Source organism: Colossoma macropomum, unplaced genomic scaffold (assembly GCF_904425465.1).
Source record: "Colossoma macropomum unplaced genomic scaffold, Colossoma_macropomum, whole genome shotgun sequence".
In the NCBI taxonomy this organism is placed as follows: domain Eukaryota; kingdom Metazoa; phylum Chordata; class Actinopteri; order Characiformes; family Serrasalmidae; genus Colossoma; species Colossoma macropomum.
Window position 1 is genome coordinate 11,083,496 of NW_023494786.1, and position 10,031 is coordinate 11,093,526.

At 39.1% G+C, this 10,031-nt stretch overlaps 2 protein-coding genes across 2 annotated transcripts; one reads left to right on the top strand and one right to left on the bottom strand.

Annotated features, from left to right (window-relative positions):
• The first annotated feature begins 576 nt into the window (after window positions 1-576).
• On the top strand, window positions 577-4,293 carry LOC118797752 (zona pellucida-like domain-containing protein 1). Its single transcript, XM_036557020.1, has 9 exons — window positions 577-635; window positions 1,296-1,418; window positions 1,503-1,729; window positions 2,523-2,713; window positions 2,966-3,038; window positions 3,123-3,220; window positions 3,712-3,795; window positions 3,897-4,068; window positions 4,156-4,293. The coding sequence occupies exons 2-9, from the start codon at window positions 1,325-1,327 to the stop codon at window positions 4,291-4,293; spliced, it is 1,077 nt and encodes a 358-aa protein (XP_036412913.1). The 5' UTR covers window positions 577-635; window positions 1,296-1,324.
• Window positions 4,294-6,866: 2,573 nt separating this feature from the next.
• Window positions 6,867-10,031, bottom strand: zgc:162608 (uncharacterized protein LOC100037332 homolog). The gene is given in 5 exon segments (XM_036560793.1): window positions 6,867-7,664; window positions 7,666-7,990; window positions 9,519-9,624; window positions 9,763-9,846; window positions 9,978-10,031. Coding segments are annotated over 4 exon segments (954 nt in total). The 5' UTR covers window positions 9,815-9,846; window positions 9,978-10,031; the 3' UTR covers window positions 6,867-7,193.

Genomic DNA, 10,031 nt, shown 5'->3' on the forward strand with positions numbered 1-10,031 from the left:
TTTGGGAGTGGCCTAGTCAAAGTCCTGACTTAAACCCCGTTGAAATGCTGTGGCACTTCATGCTTGAAAAGCCCTCCAATGTGGCTGAATTAAAGCAATTCTGAAAAAAAGAGTGGGCCAAAATTCCTCCACAGTAATGTAAAACCTCCTCCAGTTATAGGAAGCTTTTGGTAGCAGTTGTTGCTGCTGAAGGTGGATCAACCAGTTATTAAGTTTAAGGAGGCAGTTACTTTTTCACATGGGTGTTATAGGCACTGCAAAACTTCCTTCAATAAATGAAATGATCATTTAAAAACAGTTTTGTGTTTCCTCAAGTTCCCCTTGTCTCATATTGCATTTTCTATGCGATTCTGAAACCATTTAGTGTGACAAATATAGAAATCAGTGTCATGTATGTCAAAGTAAGTCTAAACCTACTAACACAGTATTGCAGTCATTTGTTTGTCACCCAACCTGGAGCCACCCAGAGTGTTCATGTTCATAACCTTACAACACAGCAGATCAGTAGGAGGGGTGAGGTGTGTGGGACTCCCCTGTACTTAAACACACCTATTCACACTCATCATATTTCTACTACTATTTAAGCAGCATCTCATACTGCCTCTCATGTGCTACCCACCTCAAGACTGCACAAGGTAAGGTCCCCACTCGCTGAACTGCTTGATTTGAATGGTTAAACGATTTGCAGGAAAACTGCTGAATAACAAACTACAGCTTTATTATAGATCATAATGGCTCTTATATGGATGCAAAAGGTTGTTGACAATATTTATCAGTCACACTTTCTTTTGATCATCCCCTGTAGATGATCTACAGATACCAAAATGATTAACAAACTTTGTATTGATACTCAACACAATTAGGGTAAGGGCTGGGCTTAGGAGTAGGTTTAGATTTAGGGTTTAATAGATGTTTAGTTGAATTTTAATTAAAGACAAATTGAACATCTACAAAGCTACAGTGTACTTGTAAAATAAAGTGTTACCCCTTTAATTGGCCCTTTAATTGGACCTGTACATTATGTGGAATTTCATTAACCTTGAAAAAGTTTCTTCACACTCACACGTCTTGCATAAGAAACATCCATTGAAAGGTTCTTTTGGCATTCTTTGGTGTGGAATTGCTCCAAATAACTAATTTTGGCACCTTTATTTTTAGGAGCATAGATGCTTAAAGTATAGTCTTTATATTTGAATGTGTAGTAGATAATGTCTCTTAGTTCAAATGATGTAATAATTGGAATAGTACTTTCTGCAATAGTGTATAAGAATGTAACAATTCCCATTTTTTCTCAGTAAGGTAGGACATCTGAGATATTTTGAGGATGCTGGTATGGCTGAGTCTCTCAGTGCTGGCCGTGACCCTGCAGCCAGCGCTCTCTTTGTATAACTGCTCCTCCCTGTACAACAGGGTCCCAAGTGAGTCCCAAACCCATGTACACTCATCTTATCTACCATGTTGTTTTTGTTACCAGCTCCTAATTCTCTCCCTGTTTACCCCAGACAATGACGACCTGACGGTGGACTGTGGGGTTAGTGTCATCACTCTGAACGTTAACCTCTGCACAGCGCAGTGGGCCGGCTTTGATCCCGCGAGCCTGGCTATGAACGGGGAGCACAACAACAGCCTCTGTCAAGGCACCATAGACACCAGCGCTAACCCTCCAGTCATTCGCTTCCAACTGCCTGTCAACGACAGTCAGGCCAACCCATGCCGGCAGTCCCTGCAGGTGAGGACATCTTGGGTGTTGGTGTAAATAAATGGAAAGTGATGCTCCAAAATGAGAACCAGAAGAGAATGGATATAAAACTATGTGAAATCATAAAGGCTGAGAAGGCACCAGCAAAAATCTAATTTATGTAATATTCTTATGTAATATTCTTGTATTTCTCATATTTTTTATTTTAAAGGAGAGTTTTGGCACAGAATCAAATGTCTACCATGTATTTCATCAGTCAAAACATGTTCATTACATTACAGTCAAAACATGTTCATTACCTTACATTACTGTGTCAAATTCTTAAGTAATCTCAATCAAGGCCTGCTTAAGTAGTTTCTGACATTGTATGGCATACTGCTATCAATCAAAATGAACAAAGGTGTGTTGCATAGCTTAAAACAGTTGTAATAGCTGTCTTAAAGCAGGGGTCTAATTATGGGGGGCCTGGGGAGGCCTAGGCAGTCTCACGTGGAAGCCAGGCCCTCAACAGATTTCTGACAGTTCAAAAGAAAAAGTCCTCCAATAACGAAAAAAAAAGTTACAAAATATAATTTGTAGAGTGCTCTTATAAAACTGGATGAACCAAAAGGCGTTAAATTCTAGCATCCTTGTCCTTTTCACCTTAAACAGATGAAAGGGACCATTGGTTTTCACCAATTTTCCTTGGCTGCTATGACCATGGCGACATTCTTTATAGGCAACATGTTTTGAATGATTGACTACATTAGGGATCAGGGGACAATTGTGAAAATCTGATCACTTTAAATGTTCTGATAGTCACTTTGTGTTCTTTGGGGCTCAGATAGTAAACGAGATCCCCAGCTCATCTGGACCCTTCAGCCAGTTCTCCACCATCCAGTCAGTCATCATCACCGGCTACATTGACACGCCCTCCTCCTCAGTGGGATACATCAGCTACTCCACGGACCTCTACTACCACTTCTCCTGCCGTTACCCGCTCGAGTACCTCATCAACAACACCAAGATAGTGGCGTAAGTTTCAAGCTCATTGATTTTCCTACAAACCTTCATAAACTCACACAATACCTTCTCCTCATTTGTTATATAGTATATATCATAAGCTGTAATGCGCTGATGAATAAATCGTCGTAAATAAATAGAGACCTTCATTGGTCCGTATTGTCTTTACTTAATTTCTTCCATTCCTAGTGTCGTTTAAAACAAATGACCTTAGTCAAGGCAATGCAGCAGTGACTCATTGTGGCATTTGCTTTCATTTCTCAGATCGTCAGTGTCGGTGGCTACCAATGACAAAAACGGAAGCTTTATCAACACTCTAAGCATGAGTGTGTACAATGTGAGTCAATTTACCTGCGAAATTTCTTCTTACTTTAAAGAATCCTTGCCACAACTTTGATGCTATGATATATTTTGTTCTTAGGATTCAAACTTTTCATATCCACTGGTGGTTCCACCTACTGGACTACAACTGCGCACGATGATCTATGTTGAAGTGAAGGCAGCCAATCTTAGTGGGAAGTAAGAGCATCTTTTGCACTGTACAAATTTAAAATGATCTTAAATCTAGTCAATGTGTCTCTATATATCTAATTTTGAGATGGCAGAAGGAATAAGATTATTTAACTTAAACTCCAGCAGCACTGCTGTGTCTAATCCACTTGTACCAGCACAACACACATTAACACACCACCATCACATCAGTGTCACTGCAGTGCTGATAAGGATATAATGATAATTTTGCTTAATAAAAGTACTTAAAACAAGCAAAAAAGTTAGAAATACATTTCATAATCTTAATATAATCTTACAACAATGTCAACATTGGAAATATTAGATATATTGACCAGATTTAAGGTAATTTCACTTGCCAAGATATTGTCATTTTTTGCAGTGTGAGTAGTTTGAATGTGATAACTTGAGTGTTTATAACTTTTTATTTCTTCTCTCGTTATTTTCCCGATTAATAATGCGCACTGACTTACTGTCTATTTGTATGTGATTCATCACAGCTTTAATCTCCTCTTGGATCACTGCTTTGCAACTCCGTCCCTCTACAATTCAACCAGCAGTGACAAACATGACTTTTTCACCATGTAAGTAATATAGTTTTCTTATTGTCCATCACATAACTGACTCTTTCACTGCTCAATCCACCCTGATTTCTCTGTTAAGAATTAGACATGTTCTCCCACAGATGTAACATTTACCCTCACACCACTGTCTTGGGAAATGGAATCTCCAAGAAGTCCAGGTTCTCTTTTGAAGCGTTCCGTTTTGTGGAGCATCGTGACCAAGACAGGTCCTCCATCTACCTTCACTGCATACTGAAGCTTTGCGAACCCGACAAGTGCCAGAACTTTATCAATGTAAGCAAGTTTATGTAGAAGATAATGTCATTTTCTTATTATAGCTAACTGATGTGATATATAATGTCTGTCTGGAATTGTGTGCAGGCCTGCAATGTTAGAAGAAAGAGATCCGTTGATCCTGGAACTGAGGCCTCTGTGTCAATGGGGCCGATATATACTGCCGCCCAAAGTAAGTACACAATCTCCCCCAGTTTGGCTGTTCAGATGTTTTTTAGCCAGTAGCACATGCACCATTATTAACTGAATGCTAATAAGAGGGAGATAAAGAGAAAAAGAAAAGAAACAATGAATGATATCACAAATCATTCTGTCAGCACTAACTTCAATAATGCTACACTTTTCTATGCATGCATTAACAGATAGATAGTGAAAAGGGTTGACTTTGTTAGCTAGCTTTGTTAGCTGGTGTTAATGTTGTTAGCTGTTGTCACAGAACTTGATATTGTTGCCCTACCAAATGCTTGTGGTATTATTTCTATACACATATAAAATCTTGTCAACAATGAGATTAAAAAACAGCTCATTGCTGTAAATTTACTGTGAATATCTTACTTCGCTTAAACCAGTATAAATATATTATACCTACGCATGTCTGGTGCTGGTTTAGCTAGTCACTTAGCACAGTCATGCTGGTTGACCAGCATACCAGCATCCAAAACACAGTTGTTGGTTTTGCTGGTGACCAGCCCTACTGGTCTATGCTGGTTTTTCTAGCAGGTTTAACTAGCTAGCTAACCTAATATTTGCTAAGTGCTAAGTTTTTGTTTGTTTACGTGTGGAAGCCCTGCTAAATTCCATGCTAGTCTACACTGGTTTATGCTAGTTTATGCTGGTCTGGTGCTGGTTTAGTCAGCCACTCACCATGGTCAGTCAGCTTAGAAATCGGTCTAAACTGGCTTATGCTAGTTTATACTGGTCTGGTGCTGATTTAGCTGGCCACTCAGCATGGTCAAACAGCTTTGAAATCAGTCTAAACTGGTTTATGCTAGTTTATACTGGTGTGGTGCTGGTTTAGTTGACCACCCAGCATGGTCATGCTGGCTGACCAGAATACTAGTATCCAAAACACAACACATGCTGGTTTTGTTGGTCTGTGCTGGTTTTCTATCAACACGAGCACCAAAGAAGCATCAATGGCCATTACAAATGTCATGCTATGCCTTCAGGACAGAGTTTTTTTTTAATAGTTTAACTGACAAGGCTGCAAATAACTGATGAGGATAAGTTATTGAAGGCGTTTTAACCTGTTTGTAACATTTGCCATATTGATTTAGCAGGTGCTGACCCAAGTGCTTCAGCCTATGGTAAGAAACATTTTGTCTGTAGTTGAAATATGTAATTAATCATTGAAATTTTGTGTTGAGAAGACACCACGTATGATATGTAGTGTGAAATTAAATGAAAGAGCCTCCTCTATTTCTCAGTCTTTTCTTCACCAATAAAAACATTGATCATAATCTTTTTAATTCTAATTTCCCTTAATGTAGTCACATGTTCAGATGACCTGTCTTGCCCTTTATAAAGTGCTGTATGCTCTTTTTTGCAGTTGCTGGTTCTGATCAGTCTGCTAAAAGCCAGGTGACCGGGACTGTGGTAGGGGCTGTATTCGCCACTGCTGCAGCGGTGCTACTAGTTGTGGCTGGCTGGTTTGTGCTGAAGAAGGTTTACTGGATTGGTGGACTGCCTCACATCCTCAAATGAAGGATCCAGCAGCTTGCCAGCTGCTCCACGTTGAAGCAGCCTAATCTGATCTGCCTGATAAGGCGTCTCAGTTTATCATAGCACCTGAATGGGCATCAAAGATACTCCTCCAGAAGCACTTACACTACCGTTCAAAAGTTTGCAATCTATGTTTTCAATAAAAATGATATTGTTTGCAGATATGTATACAATGAATCCAACATTCTAGTCCTGTGGAACATCTCAGGTTTTGAATGATTAGTAGAATACAATTTATTATCTCTGTCACAGTACAACACAAAACAACAACAGAAGCCTTTCCAGCAAACATAAAACATTAAATTGAATGTTAATAAAAATAAAAAATGATTCCAGAGGCTGATAACGGTGGGAATAAAACATTTCTTACAAAAGTTTTTCCAAGTTAAGGGCTTCCTAAAACGTTGTGCAGAAGGTATAACTTACTCACTATGAATAGGATGGCTAAACTCTACTAAACTCAACCTGCTGCTTCTGCTGCCTACCTGTAATCTCTAAAAACAGGAAGAAAAAAATTGATTTAGATGTGTCCGGAATGCTAAAGATGTCTGAGAAAGACAATTTTTCAAATGATTTTGTAATTTAAAAAATATCCAAAATTACATATAACAATCTCGACAGCAGATAGCATGACAAAAATGACTGTAAATAGTTACAGTATATTATTTATCATTTAATAACTTATCATTCCCAAAATTGTTTGTTATTGTATATAAAATAGTTTATCTTAATTTGAGACATGACTTTTGAATGGTAGTGTACATGTGTTAAAGATCCCTCATTATATTACACTGAAGCCTTTTTCGTAAAAGCAAGAAGGAACAGCAATAGCAAGAAGAATGAAGAATCAATAGCATGAAGGATGTAAACATACTCTTCAGATTTTAAAGAGAATTTAGATTCTGAAATTGTTTTTTAAATACCATTTTATTGTTATATTTACCAATAGTTGTCTTATTTTTGGTATCATGGGTGATGTTACATATTCACTTTGTTATCAATGTAGTAAACAATAACTAAGTGCTGCTTTGTACATTACTTTGGTAATATATTCAATTGCATTAATATTGTGTGGATATAAGAGAATGTTCAAGGGTTTTATTGACTTGATTTTACAACATGACAATCACTGAATGATATATACAAATTTTAACTACTGTATATACACATGTATTTTTAAAATAGAACACTTTATACATATCTATGTATGACCATTTATACGTCCAAACAAAATTATTTCAATAAACCTGCATGTCAAAAATAGACTGTTGTTGTTTCTTGCAATCTACAAACCAGTTTTTTTTTACTGTATAAAAGGCACATTTATGAAAGGATATAAAAGATAATAATTCAATAATTCTGTACTGTACAAGTCTATTTACACTACAGCGATTATACTCTCTCTAATTCAGAGTGTGCACAATGTCCTGGAGTAATGCATTCAGTCTGGTGGAGAAATCCTCTTGTATGGATTCAATACTGATGTGACTTGATGGATCCCCATGACTTTGCTGTTCCTCAAGCTTGGCTATTTGCTGCTCCAAATTAGTGATAAACTTCTCATTCTGAGCTGAGGAACTCTGGCAGAACTGGAGCACCTTGGAAGCTGCTTCGGCTCTTGGTGGCTCTGATGAAGTCAGGAGACCCGCCAGTGAGACTTTCAGTGCCGCCACTTTGCCTTGCACCTCCAGGCTGAATGAAACAATTTCCTGACCCAGCCTGGCGGTCACCTCCTCCCACAGCTCCTTCTTGCTGCCGTCTCGGTCCTCTTCGACCGCCTCAAACGCTTTCGTTTTAAAGTCCTCAAAGGCAGCGGTTCTTCTTCGATGACTCTCATCTAGAGCTTGACCAATCTTCTCCACCACCTCTAGATAGGGATGCAGATCCATCAGCCTGGAGATCCGGAAGACCCTGAAGGTTCAGGCTGAGCTGACCGCAGAGCTCCTGGGTGTTGGAGTCCAAGGCCTTCTGGAGCTGCTTTGTGAAGGGGGCCAGGAGCTCACGGACGTTAGCTGGGGTGAGCTGCGGGTGGGTGGGGTAAGGAGACAGCCGCTGCCTGAGCTCCAACAGCTCCTGCCTGAGACGAGCCCGCAGTCGCTCAGACTCCTGGCTCAGCTTGCGTCTCAGCTCAGTTGCCATGGGGTTCTGAGCGTTCTGTGCGTACAGGTCACTGCTCACCACGTGGCTCTTCCACATCCCACTGCAACGTAAGAGACAACATGTGGTGGTTTCAGACCAAGCTTGCTGCAAGAACCCATTCCTTTTACCATCAAACTCTAGTCTTATTATTCACTATCTGATCATTATTAAGGTCTGTACACACCGGGTGTGTTTTGTTCGTGTGTTTTGTTTGTGGGGGCCCTTTGTTTGGCAATTACGAACATTTTGCAGGTGACATGAACTCACTCGACCAATCACTGTTGTCTCTGGCATTGGCATAGCAATGACTCAAGATGATGGATCAGCAACTCTAACTTTCTTACAAATGGCAATGAGTTAGTTTGACCTCTGTATCATATGTCGTGCTGCATCTCCAAAAAGCAGGCCACCCAGCGTCACTGTTTGCCCTTTTTGTGTAGTGAACAACAGTGCAACAGTTTCAGCTCGAAAAATATGTTGTGTTTACTTGCATCACGTCTAGCGTGTAACAGCCTTTACACTTAAAAATAAAGGTTCCCAATAGAGCTTCTTGGAGCTATGCCATAGAAGAACTATTTTGATCATGGTATCAGTGTACGATCTTTTCAAGAACCGTTCTTGTAGATGATCCATGTGTAAACCTTTGAGAGTTTAAAGAATGTGAAGAAACTTCCACTTAACCATTTCAGAACCTTTATTTTTTTATAGGCTATATATGTAGCTAAAATGTAATGAAAGTCTATGTAACCCACAATCTTTTTGAGTGACACAGACCTCTAATATAGAAGGCTCGTGGCTCCAGAGCAGAACTAAAGAAGCAAGTCTTGGTTGATTGACCATGTTTGGGGTAAGGAGGAAGATGGTTAAAGGTGTCATGTTTTCAGCTGATGTTAGTTATAAATAGGGCTTGGCAATATGACAATATTTAACATTATCATGATCATTTATCATTATAATCCAACACTACATGTTGCATGGATGTTGTTAGTGTTTAAAGGACTAAATGCATAATTTGTTTTGCTTAATTGGTTTTGGTGTAGCTCATACTGTTAGAAATAAAGGTTCTGTGCAGATACATTTTTCATTCATCGAGGTACAAACAATGTAAATGTTTCCTCAAAGGTACAACAGTGATTTTAGGGTCCAATTGTGAACCTTAAATAAGTTTTTCCAGGTAAAAAGTGTATATTTGTACCTTTTCATAAACTAATGTAGCAATAAAATAAAAAGTCTGGAGACCAGACGGGGTGTGTGGAGTCGGTACAGCTTAGAAAATATAATTTCAATGGATTGTGGTACAACTACGTTCCCTGATTAAAGGTACTGAAATGTACCCTTGAGGTCACTACCCCAGGGACAAGAGGGGTACTGCCCCAGTGAGAGTTTCATTCCTTTATTTCTGAGAGTGCAGTATGTGAAATATTGAATAATTTTTTTGATTTTTTAAATGAGCAGATTTAAATAGCACTACTAGTTGTTTTGTCTGTTTCAACCTAAGAGATGAATACTTCAACATTTCTTAGAGTAATGTGATACTGTATTTTCGCCATTTCACCAACCCCTATAAGGCAGTGTAAGAAAAGACTCACTTGAACTCTTTGGTGACGTCTGCTTTATCAATAGCCAGGTTTGCGATTTCCTCCTGGACACTCCACACTTCTTCTTGACTGGCTGTATCTTGCTGAACTGGAAATGCTGCAGGGTGGACAGAGTGCAAAGAAGTGAGTTTTATCTTTATTCTTGTTACAAACTCCCACACTGTATGAGTAGACTATTTGAAGTACACTCATCCAAAATGATGCTGACAAACAGCTACAGATATTGGCTACAAACCTGTGGCGGTCACAAGGGACATGGCCAAGATCACAGACTGAAGCAGCAGCATGTTTTTTTTTTTCTTTCTGTGAAGATATTTCTCTTACTCTGTAAGAAAAAATACATGAAACAGTGTCAAAACTAGAATTCCTTCCTTAAATCATAATGATTAGGGCTTTTTGGAGATCTAAGTCAGCAAGTCAAGTCAGGAAACTATGTGATGCTGCCCTTACCTTTCGATCAGGGTCTTTGAGGTGCACTTCTCAACCCCCTTCTTTTAAAGCATT

What these genes read in the sequence shown, in the direction of transcription:
- LOC118797752 (XM_036557020.1), top strand. Translation starts at nt 1,325, where the DNA reads ATGCTGGTATGGCTGAGTCTCTCAGTGCTGGCCGTGACCCTGCAGCCA. An exon ending in CATGCCGGCAGTCCCTGCAG is followed by an intron (nt 1,730 to 2,522) that starts GTGAGGACATCT and finishes TTTGGGGCTCAG; the next exon opens with ATAGTAAACGAGATCCCCAG. An exon ending in GCAGCCAATCTTAGTGGGAA is followed by an intron (nt 3,221 to 3,711) that starts GTAAGAGCATCT and finishes GATTCATCACAG; the next exon opens with CTTTAATCTCCTCTTGGATC.